Source organism: Falco punctatus (assembly GCF_963210335.1).
Source record: "Falco punctatus genome assembly, chromosome: 9".
Taxonomy (NCBI): domain Eukaryota; kingdom Metazoa; phylum Chordata; class Aves; order Falconiformes; family Falconidae; genus Falco; species Falco punctatus.
In genome coordinates this window covers 16,442,118-16,468,887 of record NC_137589.1, presented here as the reverse complement: position 1 = coordinate 16,468,887, position 26,770 = coordinate 16,442,118, and the positions used below count along the sequence as shown (strand labels likewise).

General features: G+C 41.6%; 1 protein-coding gene and 1 long non-coding RNA gene across 8 annotated transcripts in view; one reads left to right on the top strand and one right to left on the bottom strand.

Annotated features, from left to right (window-relative positions):
* The window catches only part of ARID5B (AT-rich interaction domain 5B), a 124,136-nt gene that overhangs the window by 40,319 nt on the left and 57,047 nt on the right, over positions 1–26,770 (bottom strand). The window contains exon 1 of one of the 7 annotated variants that reach the window (XM_080402755.1): positions 533–8,709. The exons of the other annotated variants lie outside the window; for them this stretch is intronic. Coding sequence (XP_080258881.1) covers positions 533–536 — 4 coding nt within the window. The 5' untranslated portion in view covers positions 537–8,709. Of the gene's footprint in view, positions 1–532; positions 8,710–26,770 lie in introns of those variants that run through there. 7 annotated transcript variants of the gene reach the window in all.
* Positions 8,706–26,312, top strand: LOC308069816. The gene is made up of 2 exons (XR_013930526.1): positions 8,706–14,871; positions 25,409–26,312. It is a non-coding gene; the product is annotated as an uncharacterized lncRNA (long non-coding RNA).

Sequence of the window (26,770 nt, the reverse complement as noted above, 5' to 3'; positions counted from 1 at the left end):
ATTAACTAATGACTGTACCAAAGAATATAATTTCCTTTAAACCTTTAATTTCTAGGTAACCATTGTTTTCATTACTTAAAGGGATGATTAGAACAATGTCAGAAATCCAAACACCACAAACCTCTTGAGTGCCTTCTAATTGTTTCTAATCTTACATTTGTCACACAGTAAGCCAGTGGTTTCAGGACATTTTACATTTTAATTAGTTTGCAAACACAATAAAGGGTGCTAATTTGATTTTATAGTTTGAGTAACAGTGTCATATTTGGTCTGTTCAGAGAAAAAGAAAAGCCGTGGGTTTAAAACCAAAAGTCTAAAAGACACATCCTATATATATATATACACACACATATGCATATGCATGTGCGTATGTGTGTAAGTTCATATTTGTGTCTATATAAAAATATGTTTCTCTCCATCTATCTCCAGTGAAGCACACTCTGCTTATTGAAAAGTACTGCAGAAATCAATTCTGAAATTGTCATCTGAGGCTAACATGCAAAATCAAACAAAGAGAGAAAGAAATTATTACCCATTCCAGTCGACAAACATCTGCCTGATTTATATCTGTACTCATGAATGCTACAGCATGTGACTGCACACTACGTCGCTGGAAGTCTCGACTTGGTGTGGATGTCAGTCTTACACAAAATGAACACTAAGAGTATTTGCTCCGTGCTTACAAATCCCCTCCCCCAGCCGTTCCATTACTCATATAAACAGAGATGAGCGACTCGGCGGGAGTGTGGGATGAGCTCCGAGGACTCCAGCGCCAGCTGCCAGACTGCCAGCCCCAGCCACGCCACCCTGCCTTATTTATAAACCCCGCTCATCCCTGTCCCTTTGATGTCTTCCTGATGCCTACTTTTTTTTGCATATGACCTGGATGGGATGGACAGATCCTTGACCAGGCTTAGTCCCAGCACCTTCTTTAAAAAGGTACAGAAGAAAATAGAAATGTTCCCTCAATTTACTGCACCCTGGCACACACATTAAAATGTTAACTTTCAAATGAATGGACCCCCTGACCTGGTCCAACCAACAGCCAGAGAGAGAAGTGGTTCAGCTAGGATCAAATACACTTGCATATGAATTACTTTTTCTTTTCTTTCTTTCTTTTTTTTTTTTTTTTTAATAAATAAAGAAACTAGTTTAAGGCTCAGTGTTTTCCAAACATACTTGTTATCCTGACTTTTGGCACTGTACTTTGTATCACACTATAAAGCACTCCTAATGTTTTGCTAAAAGCTTTAAAAGCAAGAAGGCATTTGTTCCTAAATTCCAGGTATATTGAGCTTGCATATAAACACTGTTTGAATTGGAGCCTTCCACAGCCGAACTGGCACAAACCCACAATGAAATGGGGTATTTGCATTCTCCCCATGGCTCAGGAGCTACAGCCGGGAAGGTCTGTCTGCAGCACACACCAGGACCATCCCACACACCCCACGATATGACTTTAAATCACTTGAAGCCATTCCAGATCAGACACACAATTAACAAGAAAGCAGCAATAGGAATTCATACCAGAAGAGAAGGTCCTTGCCTCTAGTATCTACTGCGTAAAAGAAAACATTTGAAATAGTTCCAGTCACACTTGAAACAAGGCCATTAACATTTGCTCCCTAAATCATTATAAATAAATGCATTATTCAAAGATTATTTGTATTTCAGCTATATCAATTTTGTTCTCTTGAGCTAGGAAATATGACTAGGACTGAAGAAGTAATTTACAAGTCACATACTTGTTTTAGGTTTTTTGATATTTTTTGTTTCATTTATGATATATTCATGAGCACACTGCAGATTTCCTGAATTTGTTATTCATAATTATTTTAAAGCAATTTTACACACATGTTGTGTCTTACTTAGTCCCAGTCAGTTTTCCTGATGACATTGGATGTTCACTTACTGGACAGCTAAGTGGATATCCCATGGTTTTTTCTGCTTTCTGGTGGAAAGGGACTTCTGGCATAACCACCTGATTTCTTCACATGTTTGTGCATATGGTTTTCAAATTCATTTTATGAAAGCATTTGTGGCAGTGAGACCTGATAACTTGTACGTTCCCAGAAGGTGAGAACATAAGCAAAGCATATTAAAGTAAAAAACTGATTAAATAAGTACAGAAAAAAGTTTGCATTTATTTGCCACCTCTTTAATCTAAGTGCCTGAAACAAGAGTATGAAAGATACAACACAATACTAGTTTAAATAGTTTCTCTCCTGTGCATTTGAAAACACGTTTGCTTTTGCCAGTTGTGGGGTTTTTCCCTTCCTTCCTTTCTTTTTGCTTCCTGATGTACTCGGCTACTGAAATGTCCACTGAGAGCCTTGATGGGCTGCTCGGAACTGTTGGCCTCATGTTCAGAGAGCTTGAGGAGCACGAGGGCATGCTTCCCACCTTGCACTGGTTATCTTTCCCATCCCTGTCACCACTGTGCCTGCTACCTTTACCCATCAACAGGAGTTCAGAAGGACCATTTCAGCACTCCTAGGATGCCAGTTTTACATCAGCATGTTGCCTCCCTGTTTCCCTGAGCAGCAGATCCAGTGGGTGTTATTTAAACAAAGCTGTCCCTCAGACCCCACCAACCCAGCTGGCTACGCAATGCAACCACTGCAGCTTGCAATGCTACCCACTGCTGCAGGGGATGCCGAGGCTGCAACACGGGGTTGCACAAGCAATCAAGCAAGAATCCAACAAGGATGAAGATCTAATTCAAGTGCAAGCATTTGTAACTATAAAGAACAAAAGGTGTGATTATTAACTAGTATGCATGTGGTGTGGACTTAAGTTTTTCAGCCGACTAATACTTGGTGGTAAAAGTCTTGTGCTCATGATTAAGTGAAAGCATGTGAAATGGGTAGGTCATGAACATCAACAGTTACACAAGCCATGATGACAACCATATCTTAACAACTCTTCCCATTCTGGAATATATCTTACTGCCGTCTCTGTTGTGAATTTTCAAGGAAAAGAAAATTACTTGATAGGAATTTATTTATAGGAATCTCCCCTCCATGTTTGAAAGGGTCCCTGGGTGTTGTCTCGAGATGGGTAGTCACTGCAAATCAGAGACTGCTGCTTGCACTCAACATGAGGGATCAGTATTTCTTGGAAGACCGTGAGAAGTTAACTAGTGATGGAGTGGAACACAAGGCAGCTGGGCAGGAGAAAAGAGAAGGTGGAACAGCTTGTGCCTCAGCCAATGGAGTAAGAGAGGGAGATTGGGAGACAGAGAGGAGAGAGGCAGGAGGTGTGCCCCCAGCCTGCTCCTCCTGCACTGCCTGGCAGGAGAGGTCTCGTTTTGAATCACACACTTCCCACACCCGCCTGGGCCACAGCCAGCTGCCCCATGCTGGGCCAGTCTCTGGTGTGCTATAGCAACAGGGTGCAGGAGGAGGCTGTCACAATCCTCCTAGGGAGCTGTTCCTTCACCTGCACGTGGCTCTGGGATGAGAGGGAGGGGAGGAGCAATGCCCTCAGCTTTTTCTGTCTGGGTAGGGGAAATGACGTTTGCTGGCCACAGGCACGCTGAGCTCCTGGCCAACATCCCTTGGGCTCCCTAAAAGCTCCTTCTCTGCCTGCAAGAGAGCAAAAGGAGGAGCACACAGCCATGGTCTTCAGGAGCAGGGACTGAAAGGGAAGGTGAGGTGTAGAAGCTGCCACTGCCACCTCCTCTGTGCAAATCCTCTCACAGAAACACCTGCCTTTAAAAAATCCAAAAGCACTTGGTCCCTAATGTAATGTAACTGCCCTCAGTAATCTGAAATTAAGATTTAATCACTCTTTTATTCTTCCTAGATGGAAACTTGTTCCTTGCCTCCTCCACCCCAAACTGTGGCTAAGCTCTTCGACGCCAAAACACCAGTGATGCCTTACATGTTTTTATTACAAACTGTCACACCTGAGAGGTTAAATGCAAACCCTGTGTTATGCATGGCACAGGGAGTTAGATTATCTGTAGACTGGCAAATCTTTACTGACTAAAATGTACCTCAGGAAGAAGCTGACCTGGTGATTCTGAAGCCCAAAGCCTGTTCCTGTGAGCTGCCTATGGACCACCATAACCAAAAAAAGGACAACGCAGAGGCACCTGCAGCAGAGAATTAAAAACCAGGTGTTGGCGATAAGCTCAGTAGCAGGCTCTGACCCACAAAGCAAAAGAGCCACACAGAAAAGAGAGGAGCTTGGGGTTAACGCTGCTCAGACCAGCTAGACGTCTGCTTGAAGTTAGAGGTCCTCTCTATTCATGACGCCATAGAACAGCATAATTGCTCAAAAATTACATCCTCCCCTCCAGCACTCTCATCAGCTTGTGCAAGTATCAGGATATTGTAGGTGACTGGGAGAGAGACAGAAAGGAGACAGCTATACTGCTCACCCACTCAGAAAATTCTTAAGGTTGTGGCCACTGCTGTCCTGCTACTATCACCCCCAGCCACCCAACTTTCAGGAACAGTGTCTGCTCAGCAGGACATGGGAAATGGCCATTTCCAGGCCTCGACACCTAGCACAACTCCCAGCTCTGGCTTAAACCCAAGGATGGCAAGTTCTATGCAGGTGAAAGAGAACTACCCAAGAACGGGAGCTGCCGAGGTCAGCCATGATTAAATACTATATATGGTGGAAAGTGTAAGCTGCCACAAGAAGAGAGCACCTCCACCAGCCACTTTCTTTAAATACATCCCCAGTAATAAGAAGTGATTGCTGGAATCACCATCTCCCTCTTAATCAAGTCAACCTCACTTAAGCCATGTCCATGCCAAGCATACAATATACGATGTGCACACAGCCACCCCTAGATGCACAAATTAATAAAAAGACAAAGGCTGTGGTTTTGGGGTACCTGACCTCAGCAAGTCAAAGTAGAATTATCTCTGGTTTAGGAGTCTGATTATCATTGGAAGTCCCATAAATCCAGCCCTCCCCGTAACACTGTTGTCTAGATGTACATATTTTGGCTGATGTAAAAGATGTGTTATTACAGGGAGGGTGTTAAAAAAAAATAGTGGCCTTCACACAGCTGAGGTCAAGCTATGTTGGCACTTTGTCAAAATCAGTGGTATGGCCAAGAGTTTTTAATGAGCCTGGAATGCATTACCTCATTTGTCATACCTGGATCACTTACTCATGCTGAGTCCAAAATAACCTTGGACCTTGTTGGCTGCTCAACAAACCATGTAAGTAAACAGTACTGTCCTCACGCCTAAAACATGTACCTTTTTCTAGCTTGCTCCACCTTACTTACTCTAGAGAACACCTAAGCAATTGTAATGCCCATGATCAAAGTTCTTGCCTTTTCCAGGCCTCTCTGATCTGCCTAACTATTTCCTGACATGACTTTTGATTCTGACTTGCTGGTACTCCAGTTCCTCAGAAACACTTAAAAAGTCGAAGAAACAAGAAAAAAGAAAAAGGAAAAGGCTGGCCGGCCACTGCTGTATTTCACTGAGGGAACGTACTGGGACAGCTGCTCAGCACTGCCAATGTGCTTACAACTTACGCTGCCAACCAGATTCTGTCTGCCCATTGTTTTTGTGACCATGTTTCTCTCCTGTGGAATGATAAAGGAAAAGGAAGGAACAATAGCATTTTTGCCACCTGCAAGAGTATAAAAAACCCAACTGAACTTGTAGAAATGTCCAGGGCCATCAGCAAAGAAGGGCCAGTGGAAGATCTGGGTCTACGTTTAGGGTGGGCTTATACAGTCAGGTGAGCTCTAAACATGAGCAGTGGGAGCACATCAGAGGGAGGTAATCACAAAGCCGGGATTAAGGTGGAGCACTGAAAGGTACAAGAAGTTAATAAACAAGGACGTATTGTGGTGCTGGGTTCAGAAGAGAAGTGTGCTTGCATGAGGCAAGCTGCAGTGCACCTGCTAAATGGATCGTCTCTCCTCCCTGTAGGACACCTTGCAGAACGTCTCCTCACAGAATCCTTTTGCACTGTGCCAGTCTTTCATACATCTTCCCATTTTCACGCACACGCACAAAAGCTGTGATACCAGAATGCTTGGCCCTAAGCTGCAAAACCATCAGTAGATACAGAAAAGATTAGGAGACTTGCCCTCTTAGGCAGGTGGAAATAGCAGGATGTGTCAGATCACAGAGCTATTCATGATTCAGGTGCCAAACAGAAGCTGGAGGTGGCATATGGAGGTACCTGGCCATCAAAGTCAAGGTGAGAAGAATGGTCCCAAATCTCCAGAAAATCCATGAACTGACCATGCCTGCTAGCAGGTGGCAAATAGCTGGTTGCTTAGGACACCCGTAAAGCAGCCTGGCAAAAGTTTGCTCTTGGCTGAAAAACATGCTTACATGTTGCACCTTTTAAAAAGTAATGAATAGAAAGTTAACAGTTTTAATGGTTTTAACACTTACCCCTCTAGGGGGCTTCTGGCATTCTGTAATATCTGAAAGTTAAGAAAAGCATATTGCTATATTTAAGCACAGTTTCAAAACCTGTTCAAAGGTTAGCTAATCTCACATACTGCTCTGGAGTCCCAGCTGCTTCCTTGATTTCCTCATTGCCTCCATCTCTTTGTTTTCTCTCCTTCACCTCATTCCCTTTTCTGCATCCTGAGTTCAGGATCTTACATTTCATTTATTTTCCTTTCACCCCTCAAAGTTTATTTAAAAGCTTCTGCCTCCTGGAAACAGGGTCCAAGGAGGGCCTGGGGCATTTATCACCCAGGCACACTGAGCAGAACTGGTGAAGAGAAACAAGCTGCAGACAACCTAGTATTGCATCAAAGGCTCAGAAATTAAAGTGGCTGGAAAGTAACGCAAAAGGTCAGACTGTACTAAAATAACAGACCTTTGTTTAAGAAACAACAGTACCAACTGAACTTGGGGAAACTTTCTACATGATCCTAAGTACACCTATGGAAGTCAGTGATGAGCACCTACTGGGAAGTGAAGCTCTCATTGAGCTCTGGAGGTCACATAGTCTCTTCACAAACACACCCCCCTTGCTTACTCAAGATCCACATAAAACAATTCAAATATTGAAACTCTTTTTACCAGACTTTTTCTAAACACAAACACTTGTTTATTCTTTTCTTTGTAACTGCACATGCCAGACCTGACCTGGAAACTCCAGAATAGAGCAGTGAACACCAAGGACCCACGCTGCTTTCTAACCCACATGGAGAAAGAGCGGACTTGTGTAGCTGTTTCTGAAAGTTTTGTTTGGGAAATGAGATATCCCATGCTCCATGTGGGGAAAATCAATTTGCTACCTCTCTAAAGAAAACATTCCTCATTTGGAAATAAGTGAAACAGACACTTCCTTGTGTGGATTAATGTGGAGACATATGACTTGCTGCAGACTGTTGTTTTGACCCCCCTCCTGACCAGACAATCTCTGAAAAAAGCAGAAAGGTAGTATTTTTCATGGATTACAGTTTAAACTAGCACTGCTTTTAATAGAAAAGTTAAGAGTCATTGCAAATATCAGATTGGCCAATTATGCCAAAAATGTAATGTTTTTGTGTTTCCATGGAAGACGAGGACAAGATTCAGGATGAGGCTTGGAGTCTTGTTTTCTTCATTTCAGCATGGCTATAAGTTAAGACTTTTGCTTGATTTGGGCTTTTTTATGTCCTGCTAACTAATCTGAGTTTTAAAAAAATGGAAAGAGGTTTTGTTTTTTTTTTTTTTTTTTACACAACCTATACATGTGTTAGAAAGTATGTAGTGCAGTGAATTCAAAAGGGAAGCTGAAGACCTCAGAGAAAAATCTATGCCTGACAAATATGTGACAGTCAAGTAGAACTTAGAGCAATTTAAAATAATATTAATAATAAAAATGTAGTGTAGGCCTATTACTGGCTACAGATGACAGGATTGTTATTAATGATTCAAAAAAGAGGCAGAGGTGTTTGGTAAATATTTGTTCCATATTTGCGAAGAAGCCAGATAATATGTTTGCAAAAGAATATAATTAAAGCCAGTCAGTTGACTTGGTTTTACAGAAACCAGATCTTAAAACAACAGAAAAGAAAAACAAACAAAGCACCTTATTTTATACTTCGAAACTATAAGCTTGGTTACAGAAACTATCTGCACGCGTGGAACTTACCTGCATTTCAGTAAGACAGCTGATTTAATACTAGATAACACTTCGACTAAAAAACAGCACTATGTAATTTTATTCAAGCATATATTAAATGGATTAAGAACTGGCTAAATAATAGAGCTAAAAGCAGCCATCAGTGGGGAATTTTTATCAAATGAAAATATCTCTGGTGGGATTCCACAGGGGTTGCTCTTAGCCTTGCTAGTATTCAACATTTTTGTCAGTGAAATAAATATAAGGTCCCTGACAACAAGATTCACACTGACACAAAGACTGGCACAATGCTAACACTGAGTCATACAAATGAGTAATCAGAAGGAAAAATGGACCGTGCAAATACAGTGCTCTTCAGTATAGCTCCTGCATGAAACCTATGAGCAAGGACTACCAGTCCCACTGACCAAGTGAAGAATGACACTTCACAGGCCACCCCCCACTGGAAATTCAACATACCCTGATAAGAAGATGATGTGGCCAAAAGAAGGTCTGCCTTCAAGGAGGAGGTCTGAATAACTCAAACTGTGCAGGGTTTGAGCAAAAATGACTGAGAAGTGACTTCACCAGGTAATGAGTGCCTCAAAGGTGAGAAAAAGCTGGTACTCAGAAGTGGGGAGGCATATGCAGGCATGCGTGCAACCAGCTTTCAGAAGACCTTTTCAGGAAAAGCCTGAGCCAGACACAAGTTGGTGTGCAGTGCAGGAAGAAATGCATGCAATTTGAGGGTCTTTGTCAAGATATCAGACTGGAGCAGGGGGTCCGCCTCAGCCACAGTGAGGGCTGGGTCCAGGCTGCTGCTAGGAGAGCCTCTCCACTGCGGGCAGCTGCAGCAGCCTGGCTGGCTGCAGAGAGGAGGCATCCAGCTGTCTGGCTGTGGTCCTCGCTCGAACAGCTGTTTCCCTTCCTCAGAAAGAAGGTGGTGAACTGGATGAAAGCATTTGCCAGTAATTTTGGCTGATGAGCCACTACTTGGGGTTCATACCAGATTAGATGACTCAGTGGTTCTTCTGGTGAAAAACTGCATAAGTATAGGATCAAATACAGTAAAGCACTGTGTTATGCAGGGCAAGGAACATGGAAGAGCTGTAGCCTTGATTCAGCAAAATACATGCCTAACTCATAAAGACCTGGAGCATGCAAAGACCTCTGATGACCTCACTGGGGCTATTCACATCTTTGAGGCTGAGCCTGTATTAAACATTGAACACAACCAAGCCAGCATGACTCCCTCTGTCACTAACGGGAAGGAAGCATTCAAGCCCTGAACAAAGAAATCATCACATCTCATCATGAAACACCGCGTGCTTGGGCGGCATCACAGGATCGGACATGTGTTCATAAGTTTCCCTTTCCCTCAGAAATCTGCAGTCAACCTCTCCAGCCTCGAAGCCCTCCACCTCCAAAGGTCACAGGCCCTGGCAGTAAGGGGCTTCAGTTTCTGTAGACGTGTACCCAAGTGCATGTCTGACTTCTCAGAGTAGTCTGGGGTAAAAAAAAAAAAAAAAAGAAAAAAAAAAAAGAAAGAAAGAAAAAAAAAGCAAAGAGAGGAAAGAGTGAGCAGGCACAAACAGATTATGCGATAGCTAAGACAAAAGCAGTGCAAACACGGCATCGAGAAGTGAAAATGCACAGCAAACCCATGCAAGTCAGCCTATCTCATCAAAACTCAGCAGAACACCCATGGTAGACTTCCCATTAGAGGGCTTTAGAAAATGAAAGGCAAATCTTAAGGCAGCCTTCCTTGCAATGCTTCCTTTTCTCTCCAGTAAAAGCCAGTGTTCGTGAAATTGCTGTCTAGCAGAGTCAGCAGTACCCAATGGAGACGTGACCTACATACCTCAGAAATACAATAGATACGTAGTCAGTTGTAGCGACGTAGATAGACAGATGAGATGGGCTAATTGACTGATAAAGGATGGACACTGTGCATGAATCTGAACGGGCAGAAATTCATGCAAGAAGCATAAAATGGATATTTTCCTGAAACCTTGCTTTTGGGAATGACAACAGCAGGTAGGAAGCAATGATCATCCAGTTGTGTACAATGTGAAACTGACAAATTTATTACTTAGATCTCTTGCATTTCTAATTTGTAACTGATTATATAAGAAATATTTTTTTTTAGTGCAAGAATATTATAATTTTCTTTCATCTTTTTTTCTTTGCACTTGATCACTGCACTGCAAAGTAATCAAAATTCGTTACGCATAATCAATGCATGAACATATTAGCAAAATGACATGCAGAAACCAAAGACTAAGCTCCCACCTTGATGCCTACATTCAGCTGCCACCACGACAAGGACGACACAGTGCCTTAGGTGGAGACAGGAGCAGCAGCCGTAGCCTAAGCCCTGCTCCCATTCACATCTCTGGGTCATCACCAAATTCAACAGCAGCAGCTGGCTTGCCAGGCACCCTGTTGCAGCGCACACAGCCGTAAAAAGGTTCAGGAATAACTCTGCTTCCTCAGAAAGCTTGGGACAAAGCCCTTGCACCCCTGGGGACTTGCATACAGCTGATACAGTGCATTAATGCTTGGGTGCTGAGGAGCGATCTGCACTTTTTCATAGGAACAACACGGCGGTGGAACTCCGGTAACTTTGACAGGTTGTGTACGAGTAGAAAGGGAATCTGTGTAACCACCAAAAGACCCCCAAAATGGTGGTTTTAAAGTCCCAATGGTAAGATCGTGTGCCCAGTTTAAACGAGTGCAAACCCTGTGAACTCGGTGTAATCATCTCAAACATCAACACAAACAGAATTGAATCCGTCTCTGCATTACAGCCCCAGTAAATCTCTAGCACTCAGAAAAACCCAAATAAAACCAAGCTGTATTCATTAATTTATCTGAGCAGAACAGGGTTTAAACTAACTATGAAGTTGGCTGCAATATTCTTTTGTAGTCAATGCTGGTTCTTAGGAAATTATCTGAGTGAATTAAGTGGAGGGACTATTAAACAATTTACACACTTCCTTGTGTTTCAGATGTCTAATTATAGCTGTGTTTGTCTCTCCCCGCAGAACTGTTGTATACCACATGGTATGCATATTTCAGCATCCAGCATTATTAACTCATGACCGACTGTCAGTTGATCATTATCTAACACATGGGGTCTGCAAAAAAAGCCTTATTTGGGCAAAAGCAGCCTTCCGACCCGCTCCCGCTGTATTTTCCCCCAGAAGAACTTCAGTTGCATTATTATTTGCTGTCAGTGGAAACTCAGAGGTTACATACGCGAAATCTGCAGACAGGAAAATAAATCCTTACCGAGTTTAAACACTTAGTTGATATTAAAACCATCTCCAGCTTGGTTGGTTTAAAGAAAACTCTCAGTTGCCCTCTAGTGTCACCCAGCTGCCATGCCAGGCAGCCCGCCCGCCGCTCGCAGCGGCCAAGGTCACAAAATTTAACCTGATTTCATGCAATGAGATTTACTATACGTGTAATATTTCACATAAAAGGGCGAGGGGTGGGGGGGTGGGGGGGATGCTTTTCCCTCCTGGAAATTTTAAGGCTTGGGCCCCTGGAAGCCCAGAGCTTGCATAATGTTTACTGCTGTAATTGCGGCGCATGACACACGGGTTTTATGAGCAAGAATCTCTGAAATCACTCTGCGCGCTGCACTCCATAAAGTTCATTCATAACTAAAAATAGACTAATGTACAAACTGATTTAGCATTATACTGAAGCTAAGGAACATAGGGAGTCTGCAGAATTCCCTAATATGGAAGAGAAGCTGAGTTTTCAAAAGCAGCAGTTTATTTGTTTCTGAAAATGGACAACATATGTAAAAGATTTAATATACAGGACCAGGTGTATATATAGCCTAGATCTTCATATGTGCCCATTTTCGTTCTATATAAAGACTTTATACAGCCTGAAACTATAAATTTAATAATAGATTACTAAATTAAGTCTGCACAATCACTTCATAAAAAAAAATCGTTTCAATTTAAAATACAGCTGTAGGGGTTTGGACAATTTCCTGCATAATAGAGGCCCATCCCTGAAATGTAAATAACACCGGTATTAAAACAAGTCAATCAGGCACATCAAGAAAAAAAAAAAAAGGTACATGAAAACATAAATGCATTTTCCAGCCTATCCTACGCAATGATGCCAAGCCTTTATTTCATTCGAGTGCTGCTTTGATAAATCACTACTGCTTCAGCTGGCTTTTTTTTTTTTTTTTTTCCGAATGTCCTGTTTTTCCTAAGAGAAATCCAGGCCTGATTAAGTCTTAACATTTTGAATACACCAAACCATCAGGGTTTTGCAGTAAGAATTATTCACTTCTTTCCCGTGTACCATCAGCATTCTTAAAATGCTGTTACTATAAAATTAAACTGCGTGCTCTTCAGAAACGCATCACGTTGCATGCTTTGGTTTTTTCAACTGTAATTGTGCAATTTCAAAATACTCTTCTTTCTCAATGCCTTTTCCCCAAACAAATACCTTTGATAGTTATAAGATTACAAAGACAAGTTAGACTTTTTTTTTTTTAAAACTTACAGGCCACCTGTAATATTATTGACTGATTACACAGTAAAAATGCCAAACATTACTTTATTTGGAATATATCCTACGTTAATTATAAGGCTTTCTCTTCATAATTTGACAAGACTGAAATATCACAAGAAGTACATATGGCAATTTAGAAAATATAATCAGGGAAAAGGCAAAACGAACATTTGAAAAGACAAATGATTTGATTTGCATAAGCAGATATTTGTGAGGCACCGCCTTTTTCCACCGCCTGAATAGCATTTTCCAGTTGCTCTGGCTCTCACAGCATAGCACACACAAGCCCAGTAATTGCACTTTCTACCCCAAAGTGTTGACCCTGTTAGTGACAAGAGGCTTTTGCCAGCAGCACCCAGTTATCCCACCCAGTGGAACACTGTGAAGAGGAGACATGGCACAGCCAGGCAAGGAAGCAGCAGGGAGGTGCCAGAACCCCTGCCCGGGGACCCTGACCCAGTGGCTCCAGCTGCATGGGCTGCCACAGCATCCCCACTTCCCAGGGGAAGGCTGTCTCTCAGCTTCAACCCAAGCCAGGGCTCTGAAATATTGAAATTGCTACTGAAGTAGTAAAGAGGGTATTACAGTACTATTTGACAGGGCTTGGTCACAGCTATGCTGTTCGCTCTGCGCTCCCAGTGACCAAACCCTGGCTCTCAAGTCACAGGAAACTTACAGGATTTCCAAGCCCAGCTCCCAAGCCAGGGTGACATAACAAGCCCGGCAGCAGGGAGCAGGGGCTGGGGAGTAACTTTAATACTGACCTGTAAAAGGCCATTGCAACAGGGATGCAACCGGCTGCTGAGCCCAGCACCATCGGGCTGTGTTGGGGCTCACCTGCTCCCAGACCTGTATCTCAGGGCAAGGGTGGGACCCCTGGCAAGCCACTGTCCCCTTTGCCTGTAGACCTTGGTCTCCTGGGCTACGCCTTTTAGTTCTGCATGATACCTGCTGTTGTGCTCTGTGGGATTAGGCTGCTGGAAGACTGTGGGAGGTTCAGAACCTTCTTTTTTCTGCCTCATGAAATACACAGCAAGAATTTTATTGACTAATCCCAGCCAGTCCCCTCCTCCTGATAGCATCTGGAAGGGCTTTGACATTGTATGGAAATCCTCACCCTCATTTCCAATAAAGGGATTGCTTCACTCCCAGATTCACCCGCTCTGCCGGCTTCTGGATCTGGGTGTTTCCTAGAAGTCTACCCACTAGCCATGACCTGATGCTGCTTTGTTTAGGAAACCTGACAAAGTGACATGAGTGGCCAAACCTCCTGTATACCTAACTTTAAACAGATAAAAGCAGCAACAAGACAAATCAGCACCTCTCCTGGCTTTCCAAGGACACTATTAAGTAGACTTGGACTTCAGCTAACGTGAATATGAAGATTCATTGTCCCAAGAGATAAATATTGACTGAGGAAAAGCAAAGGTCAAATTGGTCAATATTTACTCAAGAAACTCTAAATCTTGACATTGTGTAACATACAGTCTTAATGTCTTCATCAGCTACTTCTGGAGATCTTTTCATTATGACTAAGGATTTCAAAAGTATAATCATCTCCTCTCTGAAATTCATATTTAAAAAAGAGAAATGTGCACACAGCTACTGCAAATAGGAAGCTTTCCATGTCTATGGCCTCAGCAAAAGGAGATGTGTTGATCTGCAAATGCTATCCGCTCCATCTGCATGCCAAAACTCAGTAGGCCTGACCTCTGAAGACGTGAACAATAAAAACTTTCTGACTCATCACATGACAGTACTTTAGACTACCACGAACAAGAATTTCTTCTTTAGTAAGGATTAATGCGCTTACTTCTCCCTCTGTCTCAAGTGTCTGTAAATTAAGGCTGAAATTTTATCTCAGGCTTCTATTTCACATAAGGAATTACTTGGAGACAATGCCAATCAAGAGTTTTGGGAAGTTATAGTCCTATTATTGACTGTGGCAAGTATATTAGTCCTATTATTTATCCAGGGTTTCAAGCTTATTGCCTGGTTTCTGAATGTCTTCTACTATGCTGTTTTTGTCTGAAGCCACACTGTTATGGACTCTTCTTTCCACAGAACAGCACTGTTGGAAAAAAAACTCTGGGAAACCTATAAAGGTTGATTTTCCTGAAGATGCATGAGGAAGCAAAGACACTAGAATCCCCTGGAGTTTCAATGAGTTTATTCCCTGAATTCCCCTTGGCACCTTCACATGGCCTCTCAAAGATCAGGAAGGTACCAGCTCTCCTACTCTGTTCACTGAAAGTGTCTAGCATGGTGGGTGAACTCCTTTTTCTAACCTTTGTCTTCACTAAACAAACATAGCACACATTTGTTGCAATCACCATGGAGATCAGTTGGTTTCAAATTAGGCACAAACTGTTTGTTTCCTTTGCTATTTTTATTGTGTTTTGAGCCTGTTATGCTCCTCCCACCCTGCCCTTCCTTTATCTTTACTGGCAAATGAGAAAATCTTACTTTATTGGGAAGTCAAACCCTAACCACAGCCGCTCCTGAACTCTGGGGAATGGCAGTGGTCCCCCTTTTCAATTGCTCTCTCTTGCTGGTTGGTAACCAGTAAGTCTGCAGAAGGTCAGACTCTGCAGATGAGATGACACAGAATGCGAAAATGAAGTCCCTGTTAGCTGGAGGAAAAACTAAGCCCTGTTCTATGCAATTTCATATTTAGGCCTACGAAGGATGGAAGAATTAATTCATTCTCTGCAAGAGGGAGTAATAGGTAGGCTTTGGCCTCACATCTGCCATGGCATGAATGAACGACCAAGGGCTGCCACGAGAAAATGGCATTATCCTGGCCTAACAAAGAGGGACCAGGATGAGCACGGGGATGGGACTAAGCTGCAAAGTGGGTCAAAAGGTGAGCACCTGGCACAAGAAACTGAGGAACAGCAGGACTGAAGCAATGGGGAGTGGGGGGAAGCCAGAATTCTGGGCTGTTTGGATTATACACAGAAAGCAAATAAATCCAGCACCATGAAGCCAGGTGCAAGTGTCACTCTTCCACTGGGCAACGCCTGGGCTGCTGCAGCCAGAGGCTACTGAGCACCCTCTTGCCGTGGAAAGACTGTCCTCCACTACTGAAAGCATGGAAGAGTTGTTATTTGACTCCTAAAGACGCAAAGTCTCTAACAGAAGTTCCTTTGGAGGCGCAGAAAAAGACACAAGGACCGACAGTGCTGAATGTAGGTTTCCCACAGCCCAAGTCAATGGGCTCCCTGTGCCAAAAATGCAGCAGGCTGGGATCTGACAGTCCCAAAGCTGCATATGCCAAACACAAGCCTTTCCCACAGTTCTGTGACAGGTACATCGTTGCCTTTAAAACTGCATCGTCTCCACTAAAACATCCCTCTGCTTCTGGAATCATACACAATCCATAATGTGGAACTTAAGTTTAAATTCAAAGACCAATTAAAAAAATAAAATCAATGCAATGCTTTTATGAAACAGGAGATTGATCTGCAGCTTAAAACTTCCAGTAATGTAATATTTTAGAACTCTAATAAATAATGCTTTTATCTTGATTGCAAAATAATACCCTGCCATGAAAATACAGAGCAGAGGTAGGAAACTGTTCAACAAGAATTAAAATGTCACACTTTGCACAGAACGGAGCATTACAATTATTGGTGAAACACATTTTTCAAACTTGTTAACACAAAATTAACAATTACATACATCACTTAATTCTATAAGTGCGTATCTCTCGAAGTACCCATTAGCTAACCATGCCTAGTTCAGTTTTAATATACATGCAGGCTTTGCAGCACAGAGGGGATGTAACTATGCGAGCGCTGGCACAGTAAACCCTGAAATGGCAAGTGCTATTAAATTGAGATGCAATCACGTTGAAAGGGAAACATTAACAAACAGCAGACAATTGAGAAGAAAATACAGGGCGCTTGTGTTCTAATACATGTGCTTCAAAACCTTATATAACTATTCATTGTCTAGTTCATCTGGCCAGGGGCCCAGTTTGCTCTATGCTATGCTATACTAATTTTATAATAATAAACTGTTACACAAGCTTTATGCAGTAATGCATATGAAGAGGTTGTGGAAAACATTATATTTGATTATCATTCTAGCAAAGACACCATCTTGAAATTAAACATAGCCTGGTAGAATTATATATGAATTGAAAAAGAAATAAAAAGAAAACAAATGTATGTCATTAAAAAAAAAAAAAAAAGAAAAAAAAAATCTTTTCCAAAAGGTTCTTTTCCTCTTCTGAATATCACCTTTACGTTATGCATGACAGATGAATACCACTAATCCCATAATACAATGCAAGAATCTGCATGTCTCTGGACTATGTTCGTTTGAAGACAATCAGTGATTTTTGGAAATGCATGTATCGTTTTTTTTTTAAATACACCTTCTTTTTGTAAAAACAAAGCAAAATGGTTTACAAAGCCAAAAGGAATGCGTGAAATAGCTGGGATTTAAAAACTCTTTATGTTATGTGTTGCTTTAGCATGAACCAACACGAACCACTGAGATGCTTCAGTTAAGATTTATCTGTACCACAAAGCATTTGTAGGATAGCAGTTGGAAAACACAGGGATGAGAGACAGGGCACAACAGCATACACACTACAACCAGATGCAATCCAGAAAAGTCATTTCATATTCCACATTTGTCTATGGAATTGTCTGAGAATTTTCTGCTGAACATTATTTCCAGGTTTATCACAGCAGTTCAAAACTGGCTATATTTAGTCACTGACCAGTGCCAGATAGCACTACTAGACTATAGGATCATGGCATATTTTAAGTTTGATATCTCATCAGCCATCAAGGCCAGAAATACATGCCTTTTATAATCAGAAAGAGTAAAAGCCTCAGACTTCCAAGATATGTAAGGGATTTTTTTCAGCTCTAAGTCATGAGATACCAACCTCAAAAATCATTATTCTGATTACCATTGTGCGTCTGCTACTTCCCAACCACCCCCTACATATTTTGATTTCAACATTTTAACATCTAATCTAAAAAAAACCACTAAAGCTAGTGAACCAATGTATTATGTGGGGCCCCTGAGGCACTTCCACATGCAAATACCACCACCATGTACCAAAAGCAAAGAGACGGCAGTCAAGTGGCACTGAAGTCGATGGGTATAGAAGCAAACCCCAAAAAGCTTTAATGCCAGATTCTGATCTAAATCACATCACTGTCAATCCAAAGTAATTGACTCCTGTGGATTTACATGAGTGGAAAGGAGATCATAATCTTGCTCTTAACCTTTACCTTTGAAGTTGAGATGGTCATAAATCTGATTTTTCTATCCAACAGGAAAATGTCAGAATTTCATCATTTTCTTCAAAGCAGGGCATGCAGTCAAAAAAGTCTGGAGCAACACTAACAGGCAACTATCAGGCTCTTTAATTCTAACATGTCTAATTAAAAGAAGCCAACTGAAAATACTTCTACCCACCAAAACTCTTTTGTCTCAAATGGTTTTGATACTAAAGTGCATCCCACTGAACCACGGGTCCCAGAGCCCTGTGCTGCCATGCTCCACCATGCTGAGCACCGAGCGCTGAGCACCCTGAGCTGCTGCCATGGTACAGCCACTGGAGAGACTGTGGAGCAGCACAAACCTTGTCCAGAGAAAGGGACAGGCACAGGACATTGCTGTACTAGCATTGCTGTGGCACAGTTGTCCCCAAGATTATGTCAGCGCAGCATGATAAAAGTTCAGTCCTTCCAACTCTAGACCAAGCATTTCATATCAACTTTTGTGATTAAAAAATAAAGGGGGAAAAAAAAAAGAGCAAAATCCAAACAGACACATAGCGGCTGTGGGCTGTTACTGTGAAGAGATTTCCATTTCATTCAAATGGCATCTTCCAGTTCTAAAAAAGGCATCAAGGAATTGACTCAGAAGAGTGCGAAAACCTCCTGTGAGGTAAAAGTTATGCCAGAATTAAAATGCAAAACAAGAAGTAGTGGGAAACAGGTGGCAATGCAAAGGAAGGGCTGGAGCCAAGCCCCATGCAAGGGGTTTGCCTGGCGCTTAGACCCATGCTTGAAAACCTCCACCAAAGGAAGCAGCAACTTCTCCCATCCTTTAGCTGCAGGTGGAATAGGACACAAGGTGGCAAACCTTTCCTTAGCCATGAAGGAGTGTTTGTTGACATCCTGTAATTTATTTTAACCATTGTTACATCGTTTCAGTCTAGGCTTCTGAAACTAAGAAAGCCCAACTGACTGCAACCTCCTGCAACGGCTTCTGGCTGCCTGACTTGCCTCATCTCTGGATCTGACTGAGGTGCAAGCTGGAGCCTGAATTTGCTACTCTGGGATTGTCCAATTTTCATGGATATTCATGCTTAGACCCCAACAGTCAGCACAGCCCTGATGCCTTCTCCAGCTCACCTGAAATGGGAGCTGATGTTTCTGCTCATTCATCTCTGCTTCCTTTGCTCTCCCGAATATTTCTGATGGTTGCTAGGCAACTATTGTTGAATACATGCATGAGGCATTAATTGTCTGAGCACTTTAAAAGAGGAAAATGCTTTCAAACTGAGGACATTGCCATACCAAAAATAGGATATTTCCTTTATGAAGGGCAACACTCGTGGCTGGGAATGTTGATGGCTGCAGTATGTCAGAGGCTAGATGAGTCACTGAGATTACTCACATGCAGCACAGCATAAAAGAAATTACTTAGGAGACTTGATTTTATATTATAAAGTTTTATTTTAAATGAAGTGCTTCGTATCTAGTCTAATCTTCTGACTGCTGTCATTGGGATATCATGGTCCACATTTTCACAAAAGTCACGGTGTGCAGTCCAGGGCTGTTACAGTGTTAGAACTTACCGAGTGTATCCATTCACTACCTTCTGAACCCAAAATGGCACTGGCAAGTACTCCACTACACTTCAAAGAGATACTGTAGTCTCACTGCTGATCCTAAGTGCTCTGTGTTCCTTACCCGTAAATGTGGATTTCATTTTATAGGGTCTTTTTTTCCAAAATACATTCCAATGTCATGATCAAGCTCTAAAGACAGTAAACACAGACTTCCATAAATTGACTTAAACTTCTAAACTAAACAACTGCAAGGATTTGCAGCTAGGTAATTTTTTTTTTGTTGTTGTTTTATAACAAACCCATCTCTACCATAACTAAACATTTGCAATGTACATGTATTCATCTTAATTACAGGCTGCCTTTCAAAACAACCAACACCAAAAACCCCCTGAAGAACAATCATTTTGTTGGCAAATCAGTCAAATGATTATGGTTCGTTGCAAAATCAGGATGCTATAAAAGAATGAGGGCAAATATAGTGCTAATTTTGAACACAGTATTCTGAGCTAAGAGCTGCTGAAGACCCTGGGAATAACCTTTTCCATTCTTCAAACTTGTACTCTACCTCTGTGAAAGTATGTAATGGCACACAGGCTCATCTCAGCAAAATTCAGCTGAGGTTTCTACAATTTTAAGATGAAGTGACTTATTTAATCAACGAAGTGAGAAGTAGAATCATCAACACCTACTTAAAGTACACATGCCGCCCCACAGCAAAGATCTGTTTTCACTGGGTGTTTAACTTCTGCATACTGCAGTTGCAAATCCAAAATGAAACACAGGAGGGTGATGACAGAGCTGGAAGTTGTACAGTACCTCTCTGTTGAAGCAGCAGCAGTGTCCGTGAATGTCACCCATGTTAGCAGGATGACCACCATTAGCCTTTTCACATATTCTCTTACCCTTTCTGTGGGTTGAAATGGCTGATTTCAGATAAATGCCTCCTCTTCTATTACTCACTTGTTGCTAACACCTGCCTTTTAGTTAACACGCTTTTTAAAGCTATTATGCAAAAAGGTAAGGTAACTGGAGATGTCTGTGAAGGACCCATCAAGGAAGTCTCATGAAGTCAGTACTGCAAGTCTGTAGATGATCATGCAGTGTGTTGTTGCACACACATTTAAACGAGGTGCACTTGAGTTACATTCTCCATAACCGGAACTGAGCAGACAGCCCTTTGCAGAAGTTACTGAAGTGGCCTAAAATGGACCAGATCCAATTCCTTCTGAGCTGATCTCCCCAACAGACAATACGGAAGGGACTGATGAGCCACCAGAGACTAGCACAGTGGAGCACACTGTCTGGTTGGTGCTCTGAGACGGGCAACCGCTCATGGTGGATGGAGACTGGTAAGGAGAATGAACAGGACATGGGGGATCAACAGCCTAGGCGTTCAGCTCCTAATGCACCCGTTTCCCCCATAACCCTGCTGCTCAGCCTCCGGTCCACAATGCAGACACAAAGCTCTGCCTTGTCTACTTAAAAGTGTGAGCAAATTTTAGGAAGGTTTGTTTTATTGTATAATGGACACAAGATCCAGCATAATCTAGCCTTTACTGGCCTAGACGCTACAAACTACATATATTAACACAGTAATAGTTTTTAAGGCTAGAAGGAATTGGAAGGATATTAGCACCTTGTTTACTTTCTGCAAATACTGCCTATACGACATCAGAGTTACTACTGGTTGAAGACATAATCTCTTCCTTGTGGAAGGATCATGCCTTTTGGAAATCAGGCTTGACTGAAAAGATTCAAGTAATAAAAGATCTGTTACCCCTAGCAAAGCTGTTCCCATGGTTAATTACCCCTCACTGCTAGGTAACTGTGCCTCAGTTTTAGCATTATTTTATCTGCTTCCACTTTGAAGCAAGGGGTCCTGCTATGTGTCCGTTTGCCAAATTCGAGAGATCTCTATCATCATGGATGTACTAACCGACTGTCATGGGATCCCTTCTTAAGTCTTCTCCTCCATGCACTAAACAGACTGACATTCTTTATACTTTCACTTGAAGGCAAGTTTTCTGTGCCACTAATTTCTTCTGGGTCCTTCCTTAACCCTGCCTAGTATTTCAATACAATGTGCAAAGCATTGGTGTCAGAATCTGGCACAAAGCTGAAAGTGGGGAAAAATCTCTGTAATAAAATCTTCCCACTCTTCCATATTCCTCTGCAGCTCGTAGTTCAGGGTAATACATTTGAGTGTTAGTAGTGCAGTTATCACTTGAAATTGTATCACCCTTTTTGCAGAAAGCTATCATCATTTGACTGACTTACCAAAAATGTTAGCTCTTAGGGGGGTTGATAATCATTTCCTCTAGCGTTATATGCAGCTGTAGTAACACCTCTCTATTTCTTCTCAATGTTCCCTCCCATTGTTCCCCTGTTTATTCACCTAAGAACCAGGTTTGCTTCTCTACTCTAGTCAATCGGTTATCTATCATTACCCTCAAGTAATTTATGGCATTAAGACCAACACAGCAGCCCTGAGGCACAAGGCTTGTCTGATCACTAAAAGACCAAGATACAGCTCTATGTAATACCAAGGCCCAAATTTCAGCCTAAATGTAAACTCTCTCTGCTTCACTGGCCTTTGGCCTATAGCGGGCAATAAATCAATTAAAAAACATTATGAAGTCCTAATTGCCAATGATACACCGTGCTGGTTTTGGCTGGGGTAGAGTTAGTTTTCTTCATAGTATCTAGTCTGGACTACATTTTGGATTTGTGCTGAAAACACTGTTGATAAGACTGATGTTTTAGTTGTTGCTGAGCAGTGCTTGCACAGTCAAGGACTTTTCTGCTGCTCACACCGCCCTGCCAGCAAGGAGGCTGGGGGTGCACAAGAAGTTGGGAGGGCACACGGCCAGCACAGCTGACCCCAAATGACCCAAGGGATATCCCATACCATCTGACATTACGCTCAGCATATAACATTGGAGGAACAAGAAAGGGAGGAACGTTCAGAGTGATGGCATTTGTCTTCCCAAGTAACCGTTACGTGTGATGGAGCCCTGCTTCCCTGGGGATGGCTGAGCACCTGCCTGCCCATGGCCAGTGCTGAATGAATTCCTTGTTTTGTTTTGCCTGTGTGTGTGGCTTTTGATTTACTTATTAAACTGTCTTTTATCTCAACCCACGAGTTTTCTCACTTTTAGTCTTCTGATTCTCTCCCCCACCCCACTGGTGGGAAATGAGCAAGTGGCTGTGTGGGGCTTAGTTGCCAGCTGGGGTTAAACCATGACAAAAAAACCCCAATACTTGGGGTTGTTTTGTTTGGTTGGTTGGGTTTTTTTTGGGTTTTTTGTTGTTGTTTTGGTTTTTTAATTTGCCTTCATATTCAGTACTTACACATAAAACCAAGGTTCTACAAAGAAACTACCGGAATCCACTGGCTATACTGGAAAGATGGATGCTCATACTGTAATGCATTGGTACAGTCTCCAGTGGGCACAAGCAAAAAGGGTTTGCTGAGCAATCTTTAGCTGCTTGTGTAAATGATAAACTAACTCATATATGGTCTGTGATCTGTCTGTGAGAACTTACTCAAACAGCACTAGTGTCAACAGAGGGGAAATACCCTCCTCTGGATCACCCTTAATGTCCTCACTGAATTTTAGAGAGAGAAAACCATAGCAAGAATTGTAATGCCCTATTTTACTTCTGCAATCTGATTTAAAAAAATTTTCACAAAACCCCAGCCACACGGAATATAAATTCTGCAGAAGTCTCACCCACCAGTAATTACTACTGCAGTGTTTAAGATTTTAAAAGAAAACAAACCCAAACCTGAACAAAACACTATTTTTCAATTAATTTTCTTCCTCTGATTTCTCTCCACATTGCATCATCTCCCAATTACTGTGATTTTGCTGAGTGTGCCAGTTTCTTAAAGACACAGCTATAAAATGTATGGACTAATTGTTGAGTAGAACTGAAGAGCTATTAAAACTGCAATAGTACAGCACTTCCAATGGTAGTCTATTATTTCTACATGATTGGTTTTGTACAGTCCAACTCATGCAGTGAAACTCTTAGATAAATTAACTCCTTCGTTTTGACATAAACATCAAAGGGAGAATTAAAGGAGAATGAACATTATTTTCTGCTGCTATTTTAGACATACTGTTTGTAACACCCATGCATGTTCCTGGAAAGTTACAAATTATTTAAATTGCGAAAGCCATTTGCTGTTTTATCAAGTCTGTAATACACGAAATTTGGCTCCAGAATTATCTCATTTTCCCATTTCATGTTTCCCTGTCATCTACATGGTAGAGCATGTTTACAGAACTTTATAACTATAATATACAATTCAGTCATTTCTAAACAGCTCTGTAAGAGTAAGTCTGAAATGTACACATTTTAAAGATTACTTAGCGAACACCAAACCCTTTCCCAGCTGTTTTAAATTTTGCATTTCCCAATAAATGAATAACATACTAAAAAAGCAAACAAGATCTGACATTATTTAGTCTAAGTTTCTAAAATGGCATAACATCTGTAGCTAAAAACAATTTTGAATAACTATATTTAACTAGAGCAGTATTCTATTATTCATAGCTCATTTTCCTTACAGACTAGGAGACTTAATGCGGTGTTCAAACATTTCAAACATTTCTTTTAATTGTTTAGTCCTTCCAACAGCCAAACTGCAGCGAAAAGGGGAGGGGTGGGGGGAAATCTTCACTCATATCTTTTATATATATTCATGTGACCAGCCCATGATCTCAGTTAAGTGCCACAACTGTTCATTAACACACATCACAGCCCCCCAGTCAGCACTGTGAGCTTTGAAACCATGCCAGAAGCAGGGGCTCAACAAATGGCACTTTGACCTTTTCACTACTAACTTCAATCTTTATTAAAATCTCTAAGACATCAGCTCTGTCTCCCTCTTTTACCATCTTTTATCTGCTCCCGAAATACCTAATATTCATTCATTAAACGGAAAAGTTTGCTACATTCTTACATAATGATAGATTCCCCTTTCACTTGCAATCGTCTTGTGAAATGCCTTTGATTAAAAAAGAGAATGAAAACCCCCCTTCCCCCACGAAACAACTCTAAATTCAGATTGCTCACTCATTTCCAGGGAAATCAAGCATGCTGCCTAATATTAAAAAATCTCGCTGCATGCAGGCAAGTTTAGCTCATTTTATGTTCCTCTTATTAAATTCCACCTTAGCAACACACAAAATGCTCACCCTGCTCTTTGCTTGCTTTTTTAATTTCACGTCTGCATCTTCACATCTTCAGCCTGAGCATTTCTGGGGGGATAGAGACTGATTTTTTGCCCAGCAGGGTTTCTGTTCCCTACAATAGAGTCACCAATACCAGTAGTCTCATGGAGGAAAATGTAACTAGAGACAAATAGAGGCTTTGATCATTTTTATGGTGCTCAAACATAGGTTCTGGGGGGGGAGAGAAATCATGCCCTTTTAATTTTTTTTTTTTTTTTTGCCTTGCAGTAATTAACTAATTACACGTTAAGAAAAAAATCAGAAAAGGTTCACATGAGTCATTTAGGTGTTTTCATTCTTTGTAAACTTTCTGGCACACCCTATATGCTTCATTTCTTGCTTTAAATAAGAAAGTACTGGAAAATATGCATAGCATTTGGAAGCAAAGGGAATGACATACTAATTTGAAGTTTGCTTTGTGTAAGTTTGTATTTTCCAGATTTGAAATGAAACTTCTAGGAAACCTAAAGCTCGCCTGCAACCTTTAACTTACACCCCCCCTTCACCCATGGATTATCTAGAAGGTACAAGCTATTCCTTTAAGCAGTGCAGTGAAGTATCATCATCAGGCGGCTTAGTTTCCTGGGTCACTACTATCAGCCTGACCAGTCGGGAACCTTGGAAGCGTGAGCTCCGAAGGGGGGAAAAGTAAACAAAGTAATGAGTAACAGTTACAGCTCCTTAAAATGTGTACATTAACCTTGGCATTGGGAAACTATTTGCTTTTTAGAGGCAGCACCCTCTGACTGAAACAATGATAAATATTTTGGAAATTCCATCCGAAGCCAAAATGAAATTACTCAAGTGCACTCCGAGAGAACAAAGCTTTTTAGTATACCTTCAAATGAACTCAGGTAAGTTTACAAATGGCCTATACCTAGAAGACCATTAACTAAAATTACATTTGTTTTTATTGAAAGACAGCCTCAAGTGCTGACATGTAATATATGACATGTGATACATAATAATACTCTTAAACCAGTTCTGACATAATATCTCTCAAGGCATAATAACCACAAATGACTGCTTTAGTTAAGAACTAGCCAGAAGCAAAATAGATCCATGTAAAAGTAGCTTTAACCATAAATACCTCAACAATATTTTATGTCACTTTGTAAAAAAGTTAAAGGAGTCCCATAATAATTAACAACAAAAACTTCATGTTCTTTACTATTGTATGGTGGTTGTGAAAGGTTATTTCATAGTCCCGCAGCTGCCAATGCTGTAAATTATGCAGGCACCAAGAAGCATTAAGGAGAAATAATAGCAATTTAAACTAAGGCTGACGTAATTCATGATAAACAGTCATTGGAAAATATTACAATGTTGTCTTTTTTGAGTGGGTTTAATCAGAAGAATGTAACCATATTCTGACATAAACCACTTCTCTTTTCCATTGTACTGGCGCAGGAACAGGGGCCCTTCCCTGGCTGCAAAGGTCTCCCATGCTCCCAAGCCACTGAGCCCCAGCACCTTGGGGACGCTGCTCATGAGGCTTGGGAGGTCAGTGGACTGAAAGCTCTCCCAAGACAAAGCTCAAGACTCTGGGCAGGCCCAGTGGTCCAAGGGAAGCACTGAAACCAAGGCAGGGAATGGTCAAACAAGGATGCTCTAAATGAAGGCATGGGGGGGGGGGGGGAAGATGGCTCCAGAAATCAGAACTTGTATGTTGGACATGGCTCACACTCACGATGAACACAGCTTGGCTTACTTTTTGCTATAATGACAAAAAGTGATTTTGATAGCTGAATCATAAAACTAGCCATCGAGTAGAATCAGTCATTTATATCTACAGTCATCTGGTGAACGGACACTAATAAAACAGATGCATGTGTAATAGATGACAAAATGCATGTGATAAGTTACATTTATCAGGCACAGAAGAACAGCTCACTCGCTAACCCTTTGTTTGCTGGAACTACACATTAATTCTCTACCAAACTCCAGCTGATAAAACATGTAAGCCCCGCAACACCATCACATAGTCACTACTCAATGAAAAATTAAAAAGAAGTTAAAAGACCAGGCTGGAAGTGGGGACAGCCAGGCTCTTGGCTCTGCTACAGGCACTCGCAGAAGGAAGGATATCTCA